Raw genomic sequence first — 11,605 nt, forward strand, 5'->3', positions numbered from 1 at the left:
TACCTTTACTGCCCCAGCAGAATCTTACACAGCAATTCACCATGCTTTCAATTTTTTAAAATTAATATTTCCTTTAATTAAATATACATTTAAAATAATGTCCGGAACATTTATACATATTTAAATTTTAAATCTTCACTTAAAATTTTTGTCTTTTTGTTATTGTCTTTTCCAAATGGAATTCGCGAAAAAGTTTATTTATCATTAATCGTTTTCTCAAACTGTTTATTGCGCTGTAAGATTATATTTAGTAAATATTGCCATGTTTCTAATAATAAATCCGAATTTTGCTTACAAAAAATTTAATAATAAAAATGTATAAATATTTATCTCGAAGAATTTCATTAAAAAATTGTTTTATATTCTCTATAGGGGAAGGTGGGGCAGGATGAAGACGTTAAGGTTTGAAAATTCATAAGACGGCAACCACTTTAACGAGAATAATAATTTTTTTATTCTCAGCAACTACAACATTTGGTTATATATAATACAAAATTTAATTTTTGAAAAACGTTTTTAAAAACAAGAAAATTTAATATTTTAAAATTATATATAAACTAGCGGGTGGGCCCGGCGTTGCTCGGGCAAAAGTAACAATACCGAAGATTAAGATTATTACCTTACCCGTTTTCACAGAATGCAAGAATTGGGTCCCCCTGTTTCCAGACTAATTAAAGAATTTTTAGATGAATCTAAAAATATGTTTGATTTCCTGCAAAAACGAAAAAAACTGCATCTGCGTCTTGCACGTCTCTTTCTCTTAACTATTCCATTGTTGAAAATTCCATTGTTGACACTTCCATTGTTGATGGAAGTGTTAAGCCTTAATCCTGTCCCTCTCCCCTGTGGGGAGGAGTTTCGAAAAATCCCTTTTTAGTGTGCGTTCTCGTGACGTACCCTAACTGTGTACCAAATTTCAACTTTCAACTCCTAACCGTTTGGGCTCTGCGCTGATTATTATTATTATTATTATTATTATATTTATTTCTGCACGATTTACATCGGAGTAAAAAATACCTCGTCCCGTAACCCACAGAAAAGAAGGTATCTGTTTCCACCCTTTTATTGTATTAGATGCACTTTAAGTGCAAATAGTTCCTCTTCTCCCCCCTTTTCCTCTTCTTAAAAGGTTTCCAGATGAGCATTGTGTACTAGTCTCAACAGTCGTATTGGGTAACTCTGGATTAACTGATGAATGATGTCTATCTGATAATTGCTGCGTGTCTGAAGATTGCTGTATGTCTTGAGATTGCTGCATATTATGCTTGACTGGATCTGGTGTGTTGACCACAAAGATAGTATTATCAAGCACTCTACTGAGTATGAGGGATGTGTGTATGGCTGCCTGTTTCTGAAGAATGCTGATGTCAATGTTGGATTCTAATTGATCTATGTATTTCTTTATGGTTTTTGCTACTATTCTTGTTGCTCCTATTACTATTGGGATGACAGTTGTCTGTGTATTCCATAGACGGCTAACTTCAGATTTCAAAAGATGATATTTACTTAATTTTTCAATTTCTTTAGCACCAATGTTGTAATCTGATGGTACAGTTATATCTATTAAGAATGTTTTATTGCGATTTTTATCAACATAAATTAAATCCGGTCTATTGTGAGATACAGTGACATCAGTTTGTACAGGCATTTCCCATAAGATCTTGGCCGTACAATTTTCTTTAACTTGTGGCTGGATTAATGTTTCCTTCCACCATTGGTTAGGAACTTCTATTTTATGTTTTCGGGCCAGGCACCAGTAGACGTACTGGACAAGATTATTATGACGTTTTACATAACAAGTCCCCGCCAATTTTTTGCATCCTGATATAATGTGCTGCGTGGTCTCGTCTTTGGTCGTACAAAGGCGACATTTTCCATCCAGTGGCTCCTTTAATATGTCACGTTGATATTGTCGTGTCATTACAGCTTGGTCCTGAATAGCAAATATTAATGATTCAACTCTTGGGGCTATTTGTTGCTTTTTAATCCATTCAAATGCAAGCTCTCTGTCTATATTGCCCTGATCCAATATCCTTTTTGGAAATTGACCATGTAATTGTTTGCTTCTCCATACATCATTATGCCGTTTTATTATTGATTTTTTAATTTCTTCATCTGTATGTGTATTTCCTCGTGGTAGATGTAATTCATCTTCTATCTCTTGGGCTTCTTTTATTATTGAGTATTTATCCCTGCCTATATCATGCTTTACTATTACTTTAATCAGATGATTTCTTTCCTCTTTTAGGTATTGGTTGTATTTAACTATTTGTGCTTTATACATGTACTGTACTCTATATTCAATAGTCCTCTTCCTCCCTGATTTACTGGCAAATACAACCTTCCTACTTCTGCTTTTTGCTGATGTGCTTTTTGCTGATGTGCTTTTTTTACTGCTAGTAGCTTTCGTGTTTTAACATCTATTTTCTTTAGGTCACTATTTTTATAGTTGATTATACCGAATGAGTAAAGTAAGACCGGGATAGCATACGTATTTATACCCTTTATTAGATAACGTGAGTTAAGGTGTGTCTTTAAAAGTTTTTTAATCCTTCTAAAATATTCTTTTGTTATCTGTTCCCTAATAATACTATGCTCTATTTTTCCTGATTCATGCACTCCTAAATATTTGTATCTATCACCTATTGCAAGTTGGTCAAAAGTTTCTCCATTCAGTAGTATATGTCCTTCTCCTACTGCACTGCTTCTGCGTCCTGCAGTTATATGTATTACTTTGCATTTATTCAGTCCAAACGCCATCCCTATATCACTTGTAAAAATCTCGACGCTTTCCAATAATACTTTTAGGTTATTTCTACTATTTGCATAAACCTTAAGGTCATCCATATATAAAAGATGATTAACCCAGATACTATCTTTCAGTTTATAGCCTTTCCTTTCATACTTATTTAGTATGAATGAAAGCGGGTTTATAGCCAAGCAGAACAACAGTGGAGAGAGAGAATCACCCTGGAATATCCCTCGTCTTATGTAGATCGGTTGAGTAGTGATTGAATCTTGGGAGCCACGTGCAGTCATGATCACTCTCCATGTAGGCATAGTCATTTGGAGGAATCTTTTAACAACAGATGGGCATTTATAGATATCAAGAATTTTAAGGAGCCATTCGTGCGATACACTATCGTAGGCTTTTTGGTAGTCTATCCACGCCATACTCAGATTTTTTTGAGATTGGTGTGCATCCTCCAATATTGCTTTATTGACCATTAAGTGATCTTTACAACCCCTGGTTCTACGGCGACACCCTCTTTGTTCCTCTGCTATTATGCCATTTTCATGGCAGCAGCCATAAAGTACATCAGCTAGTATGGCGGTAAGTAATTTGTACATACTTGGCAGGCACGCTATAGGTCTCCAGTTTTCTGGATCTTCGGAGTTTTCATTTTTGGGTATTAGTATGACTTTACCTGTAGTAAACCAATCTTCTAACATCTCTTTTCCTGAGATTATATTTGTAAATAATACGGCAAAGTATTTGTGAACGCTAGTCAAATACTTAATGTAGTAATTTTGAATTTTGTCTATTCCCGGCGATTTCCAGTTCATTAATTTTCGTACAGCAAATTTTACTTGATCTTCTGTAATCTCTTCTACTTCTACTTCATTAATTTCATCTTGAAGCTTTTTCTATTTCTTTAACCCATTTAGCCTCCGTATTGTATTGTTTAGGATTAGATAGCACTGATGTCCAAAATTCTTCTACATTTTCTTTACTTGGTATTTTGATATTTTTAGTAGCGTTGCTTCCCAAGCTTCTGTACAACCTATGCTCGTTTTCTTTAAAAAACCTGTTCTGTTCCTTTTTTGTATTCATTTCATCATATCTTTTAATTCTTCCAGCCAGCGCTTTGACTTTTTGTTTGATAATTTCTATTATATTATTCTGATCGTTTTCAGTTTGGATATTGTATTTTATATAGAGATTTTTCCTAATTTTCCTCATTCTATGTGTGTCGATTCCTCTTTTTATCTCCACTAGTTGTCCTAGTTCTTTCCTAAAATTATCTATTTTAGTTTGTATTCTTTTTTTCCAAACTGGGACACATTTTGATTTTATATTCGCTGTAGATATGTATGGCGTTTGATTATTGCCTTCTATTAAAGTTTTAGCAGTTGCATATATTATATCATTTATTTCACGCAGGCTGTTATTAGTAATTAATAAATTAGGTAGATAATTGTTGAGGATATTTAGATTTTCTATGAAACGTCTATTTATTTTTGCTTTAGGTAGAAGTAACCGTTCCTCAAACGAGATTTCTTTCGTTTCAGCCAGTATTCGGAGGAATTGCAAGACTATGGGTTCTTGATCCTCATCTTCTACTGTGTTTCGTGTCTGCTGGTCTATATTTTCTACATAAACTGGTATAAATTCTATATCATACAGGTTGTCGTGCATTGTAGTTGTTCGAGTGTTCTCAGGTTCCGCGATCACTGTTGAAGACAGTTCTGTAGGTGTTAATTCTTCTGCTTGTGTTTGTATACGGTTAAGTAGTTCTTGTGATATTACATTCTGTTTAATTATTCTGCGAGCTTGAGTTGACAAAGTATTTCCATTAAATTTATGTATTTTAGGGTTGTTAGGGTTTCTTTTAATAAAAAGTGTCTCTAATCTGCTCATATATCCGGGTCCTTCTGATCTTGCTTTAAAATAACAGAACATGAGTTCTAGTTCTTCTGTTGACCACTTGCATCTTCTATCTTTACTTAGTGTATTACTCTTGGTCATTGCTGATGAGCCAGCAGTGTCTGTGGGCAAAGCCCTACTCTGCAGAGCATCATCTGCCCCCTCTCCTCCTCGTTGATCGGCTGTAATCTCTTCGGGTCCCCCGACTCTCGCCCGCCTGCTCAGCAGAAAGTCACTGACGGCTTGCATGCTGTCACGTTCCATGTTAAATCCCACTTTGATTATTATTATTATTATTATTATTATTATCATCATCATCATCATCATCATCAACTCGTCTCGATTATATATATAGATGCACCATCTTGCCCCACACATGGGGTAAGATGAGAATATTATTTTTATGTACAAGGACAAATTAAAATGGTTAAACTGTCGTTTTCTTCAATATTGGCACAAGAACAGTGCGCCCATTTATCACAACGGCTACATTTATTATTTTCCGAATAAATAAATATAAAAGTTTGAACTTACTGGTATTTACTTTACCAGACGATACTGTCACTTCGCGCATGCTCAGTTTCGCTATTTTGTAAGCAGACGATATTTTTTTTGTGGAAAAATATTTTTATTTTGATTGTTATCTCATTTTATTTCTTGTTAAGATAGTATTTAAATTTTAAAAATGTTTTCATAAATAAAATAAAACGTAAAAACATAAATAATAAAGTAATACAGTGTATACTGTATTTATTACAGTTAGATATGATTTAAAAGTTGAATATTTCATTTACTATAAAAAGATCATTTTTAAATTGATTATCTTCTATATTCGAAAAGGTAATATAGAATTATCAACGAATTTAAAAGTAGTTCACTGCACTATATTGCGGTGCCTCTAGCCAGCAGCAGAATTCGTTGCCAACCTTGGGCAAAATGTGGTACTCCATCTTGCCCCAACGTGCACTTTTCGTACTGACTGCAAACACAAGTCTATTTTATTTCAAAACTAAAGAATTACAGACTTAAAGGTTACTTCGAATACCATAATATCTTCATCTAAAAGGTAATGTAAAAGTTCAAATTAATACGTATTTTGTAGAAACTTTAGCGGGCGTAAAATTAGATGAAGTATTGCTGAAACATAGAAAACTGTCTTACTTTCAAACAAAGAGAGCGATTCGGACGTTCTCTCGTCCCGTCATCCCCTTTGAGGTTAACATTTAGTTTCCCAAATAACAGCTAGATGAAAGCGCGTTAACCACGAATAAACAGACGTCCCCGTTTTACCCCATGGCCCCATCTTGCACCACCTTCCCCTATATCGAAAAAGTTACAACTAAATTGGCTTAACTCATTCTATCAAAAATTATTTTTAAAAAACATCAAAGAAATGATAATATTCAGAGTAGGAGTGTAAAAATTTTTAAAAAATTTTTGAAACAAATAGATTTACTCTTTGGTAAACTAAAAATTAAACACCAAAGTATTACTTTTTAGTAACAATTTTAAACCGCCATTAAATACAATGCATTACTCTAAAGAAATGTTTCACAAATTAAAATGTATCTGTACCTGTGTACAGTCAAACCTGTTTTTATGCACTCTTTTTATGTGCGATTTTTATTTGTGCGATTTTTTTAATGCGAATTTTTAATTTGTGCGGTATAGTTGGCGACTAGTCTCGTGCGATTCGTCATGTCTTAAGTTGACTTATTATAGCTAAATAAACTTATTATAGCATAAATGCACTTATTATAGTAATATTATTACATGAATATGCGAAAAATGAAATAATTTACTTTTTAAGTCAACAAAACACCACCTGGACAAAAATATGTAAAACAGACGATAGACCAGACGATGCAGTCAAGTGCTGACATCTGTTGTCAATAAATTCTATTTCGTACGGTTTTGAGTTATTTTCTATGTGAGACTTTTTTTATGCGGTCCCTGTTGACCGCATAAAAAAAATATTTTTTAATTGTGTCGCGAAAACTATTATTTACAGCCATTCGTGAAGTTTTGTGAGATTTTTTTTATGCGTTTTTTTTTAGTGCGGTCCCTATCCCCCGCATAAAAACGGGTTTGACTGTATTCTTATTTTACTAAACTACAAAATTTCTTTAGCAAAATATCAAATTGATTTATTCAATTTAATTGGAGAAAGTTGGGCAATTATTAGGGGCTCAGAGTGCAATCCCGTTCACTTAGGTATGAATGTCAATGGCCAATTATTGAGCGATAATACTCATCGTTGTGTATTCGCGCTCGATGGATAGCATTAGAAATATTAATGAATAAAAAATTTTAAAATAACTTTTATGTAGTAAATGAAACCTAATTGTAAATAACACTTTTAACTTATATTTTACTAATAAGGTTTTAATGTTTGTATAAATTTGTGTGTGTTATTTTAGTTTCATTTTAGATGCACGGCATTATCCTACATTCCCCTATATATTTCGAGTCGTTGATAAAAATTCAGTCTCCTCTTTAGCTACAATCGAATAAACAATACTATTTTACAATGACAAAACAATCAATTAGGTAATAAGGACATTCGATAATATTACTTACTGTAATAATTATATAAACTATAATTTTGAATATTTGTGATTTTTAAATCAACTTCTTTGTACACTATAGGCAAAATAAACCTTTGTTCAAAAGCACACTAAAACTAATTTTAAATAACAAGAAATTTAAAACACATTAAATATCAATACAGCTAACACAATATATATACTTACTAAATATAAATGTTAAAATCTCTTTCTCGCCATCTCTCTCTTCTCTCCTTTTTTCTTCTCTCTCTCTCTCTCGTCTTTCTACCTCTCTACTCTTTCCGTCTTGCTCCCTCGTCTCTCCTCTCTTCATTTCTCTTTTCTCTCTCTTCTCTCACTTCCTTTTTCTCTCTTCCTTTCCAGTTTCTTTCCCCACTCTCTCCCCTTTTTCTCTCATTTATATTCCCTCTCTCTCTCAATTTAAACGTCATCCAATTCAACATGAAATATTCCTTATTTTAAACATATTCATTTTAATATATTATTGTATGCGTCGATAACCACACAAGGAGTATCACCAAGCCGCTTTTCAGACTTTTCCATATTTAATTAAACATTATCTAATTTTTACCCAAGCACACAAACGTTCCTTATTATGATAATCCCAACTTAAATGTTTTAAAGAATGATTTAAAATGTGCTGTCAACCTCAATAAATATACAAACAGAAAAATGTTAAAGGTCATTTAACATTTAAATATTAAAGTATGATAAATAAAAATAAAGTCATATTGACCATGTTAATAATGCGAAAATAAAAATACTTTTTCTTCTGCAGGATTTAGAATTGCGTTTCAGGTTATCTTTCTTTTCAACTATTTCTAAACCATACGTGAAAGGTTCACTGTGCCCCTTGGGTCAGTCTGACACCACCTGTGACTTCTGGTTCACAGGAACTTTCCAAAAAATGCGCGAGCAACCGCGTATATGGGAAAGAGGAGGAAATTGAGAGACAGAGAACTGGAAACAATGCACTTTAGACTGGTTAAATAGCTAATGAAGAAACATAAATGCCCTAATTAGAAATATTCGAAACACCTGCTATAACACTTCACTTTCATGTTTGTTTTGTTTATAAAACAAACAAACACGTATGTGAATATGTCATTATTTCTACATTCGACCTATATAACACGATAAAAGTATGACTTTATTTAATCGAATTAACTAATAATAATAAGTTCTAAATACTGTATAGGTCCTACATCGAATACATATTGGATTACTTTTCGTCTACAAAGCTTTTAGTTAAGTAAATATATTTAAATATTTATTTATAATATATTTTAAGAAAAATTTGATCCTTTTGTAGTACAGTATTTCTCAGAATAAAAATGGAGCCGATGTATTGGATCTTGAATGTAGCCATAGATTAGAAAAGAATCTGTCAATAGAATTGAAGAGAGTCTTGCAAAAATGTCGGGAATTATAACAGTTTGAACTTCTTATAATTTCTTAATGTATATTGTGTTATATTTCATAATGAACACAGCTGTTTTCTTTCGCATATGTAGACTAATCAACATTGGCACCATTCTTGTTCTAGAAGAGAATATGACTAATAGTAAGAAGTTTAATACACAACGATGAGATAGATAATAGATTACCTTTGAACCATTTGATAAATCTTTCCGGTCATTTGCTATTTCTGTGTGATTTAACGCGAGATATTCTTTTTAAAAAATCGTCTTATTGTATTTTCTTTCAATAGTGGGTTTGTCGTTAACTTTTCGCTCTAAATGTTTAAATCTTTTATTTGTTTCATGAAAAAGATCTCCAAATTCGGCAGCATCTTTCTATATTAATGTTGGACATGTGGCTGTCACGTGTTAAAGTTTGTCCCCTGCTCTTTTGACGGATATAGTGTGATGTACGGTAACAGTGTTTATTTTCCTTTGTTTCCCATGTCCCTGGGAATTCTTGCCTTTTTGTTAACGACCAGTGGTTGGTGGTCTATGTGTGGTTCTTCTTAGTGGAGTGAAGACGTGTAGAAGTTTAGTTCGTCTCCCGTTTTCATCCTTGCTGGCTTAATTGATCCAACTTCACCAACAGAAATTACTAACACTTAACACGTTCTTTTTTTTCGCGAATGGAAAGACTCCTCTTTGCTATCACTGCTAAAGCTTCTTGTCTCATTCACTTGTTGTGCTTCCTAAATCTCACAACTCGATAAATGTAGGATTTACCATACAGAATATATGTCCTCTATTCTACTTCTTCCACTTCCCTAAATTTATATATTGTATCATTTAAGCACAATTAAGTGTGGGAAACCGCCGTAACCTTTAGAATCATTATTGTTTGTTCAGAATCTCCCTCCATTATCCATTTTGAGAAAAGTGTTTCGTATGATAGGCATCCTTGATATAAGTGTATTCTACCCCAATAATTGTTTCTATGTTTCCAGGGTATTAAAGTTTGGTTCTGCTAAAAACGACGTTAGGAAGGAGTGAGCAATTTTGATGGTATTTTGTCAAGTATTAATTATAAAGAAAATTTCCTTACTAATTCCCTACTAATTTCTTTACAATATTGTAGTATGACTGTTTTTAAACCCTAGTCATTTAACTGAAAAGTTTACAACGTATTGTGATGCATTGTCCAATATGGGTCTATAATAAATATTGCCGGTTTTATTTAAAATCTTATTGCCAAATATGGAGTACATCACCCCAAAAACCTCTAAGCGTGGTAGAAAACACCTCTAAAAAAGCTTCTTAATTGTTAAGCGTTTCAAAAAAGCGTGAACAACCTACAAAATAGTAGTAATTACAACTACTGTACCAATCAAAACACCAAACATTTTATTTAAATAATTAACATGTCTTTTTGTATTAATATTTCGATGTTAGAATCGTCAGTTTCGCATTTACAGTCTCTACCATTTACTGCTAATGACTAGGACTCGGATTTTAAGGTGCAAAAAAGCATGTTAAAAAGGGGGAATAAAGTCTGGAAAAATGGATGGAATAGAAGCAAAGAAATTGGAAAATGGGTAGAAAATGGGCATTTTTAAAATAGAAAATACGTTATATTTAGTAAAAATTAAACAGCATGTTGCAAGATCGTGATAAAATTCATTTCCTGATTGATTGGCAATATTATTTAGTGAATTTCCTATAAAATCTTGCCGTTTAAACAACCTGTGTAGCACCTTACAGCGTTCATATTTTAATTTCTCCACGTGTTGCTTCACTCTGGATAACAAATTCTAAACTACAAAAGAAAACTGAATAATATACATTATATCAAAATATACTTCCATTAGTTTCAAAACCTTCATCTTTGAAGGAATTTGCCAATTCGTACAGTTTAGATCTTGGCACTTTCGGCATTACAAAACGGCAGGAAAAATGTTTGAAATGTGATCTCTGGTGTTGTTATTGTAAAATCACAAATATTAAAGTGCTAAATTATTACGTTATATTTAATATAAACGCATACCATTTTTTTTGTAAAAGAAATAGTTATTATGAATTAAAATAAGGAACAATTTAGGAAAAGGGGGAAACTGTGCTAAATCATTAAAAAGAAGGGGGAAGAAAGATGAAAAAGGATGCAAACAAATGTAGCTTACAGTATCGTTACATAAACATGAAATAAATACAAATGAAGTGTTTCTAATCTCTCCTAAACTATCACCTGACTTTACTGACTTTATGAAAAAGTACCGACTTTTCTTGTTTTTCGTGTTAAAGGAACAAAATTTTAGCAGATTTTATTTCTTAACCACTTCCGTTCCTGGAGGAATACTCCCTTCACTTCCGGAAGAGGAGGAATGCCAGGACAGATCTCGCCAGCAACGAGTTTTCAGTCTTTATTCAGTTTAATTAAAAACTACCATCTGTAGTCAAACTGAGTTGATTAAAACTTTTAATTTTAATTTGTATTTTTGTATAGTTTATGTACAGGTCAATTTTGTACTTTTTTGCGGTTTTTAACACGTAAAGTTAAAATTAAACTGTTAACGGTTTGATTTTATGTCGGGTGAACAGAGTAACTGTTGTAGTTTACAGTTATTTTTCTTATTTTTCATTTTATTATTGTGAAAATTTATAATAAAATAAACTTAGTTAAGAATTTTTCTAATGGCCTAGGTAGCCAACATACGGCCCGCGTAATGGGTTTATGCGGCCCGCGATTAATTTTTCAGCATTAGCTACTTAACTTCCAATAATTGGTCGAATGGATGATTCGCGATACTTCTTCATTTTTTAAACAAATTCCATTGTAGAGATTTACAACTTTTGTATTTGTCTGTTATAAATTTACACTATTTGAAGAACGAAAGACCCTACACTCACTGAAACTCATCCGCCATTCCACCGTGTCACTCTGTTTATGCTGACGCGTGACCCACAACGCCCCCTGCCTGTCGACTTGTTTTTTT

At 32.7% G+C, this 11,605-nt stretch overlaps 1 protein-coding gene across 1 annotated transcript; it reads right to left on the reverse strand.

The window, feature by feature from the left end:
- Positions 1-3,631: 3,631 nt before the first annotated feature.
- On the reverse strand, positions 3,632-4,912 carry LOC136987674 (uncharacterized). The gene has a single exon (XM_067285424.1). It carries the CDS (start codon positions 4,910-4,912, stop codon positions 3,632-3,634), a length of 1,281 nt encoding a protein of 426 aa, XP_067141525.1.
- Between the last annotated feature and the right edge of the window lie 6,693 nt (positions 4,913-11,605).

The sequence above is a fragment of the Centruroides vittatus genome, unplaced genomic scaffold (genome assembly GCF_030686945.1).
Source record: "Centruroides vittatus isolate TY-2023 unplaced genomic scaffold, ASM3068694v2 scaffold_2569, whole genome shotgun sequence".
In the NCBI taxonomy this organism is placed as follows: Eukaryota; Metazoa; Arthropoda; class Arachnida; order Scorpiones; family Buthidae; genus Centruroides; species Centruroides vittatus.

Bases quoted from the DNA above. Each gene is read 5' to 3' on its own strand.
- LOC136987674 (XM_067285424.1), bottom strand. From the start codon at position 4,912: ATGGAACGTGACAGCATGCAAGCCGTCAGTGACTTTCTGCTGAGCAGG.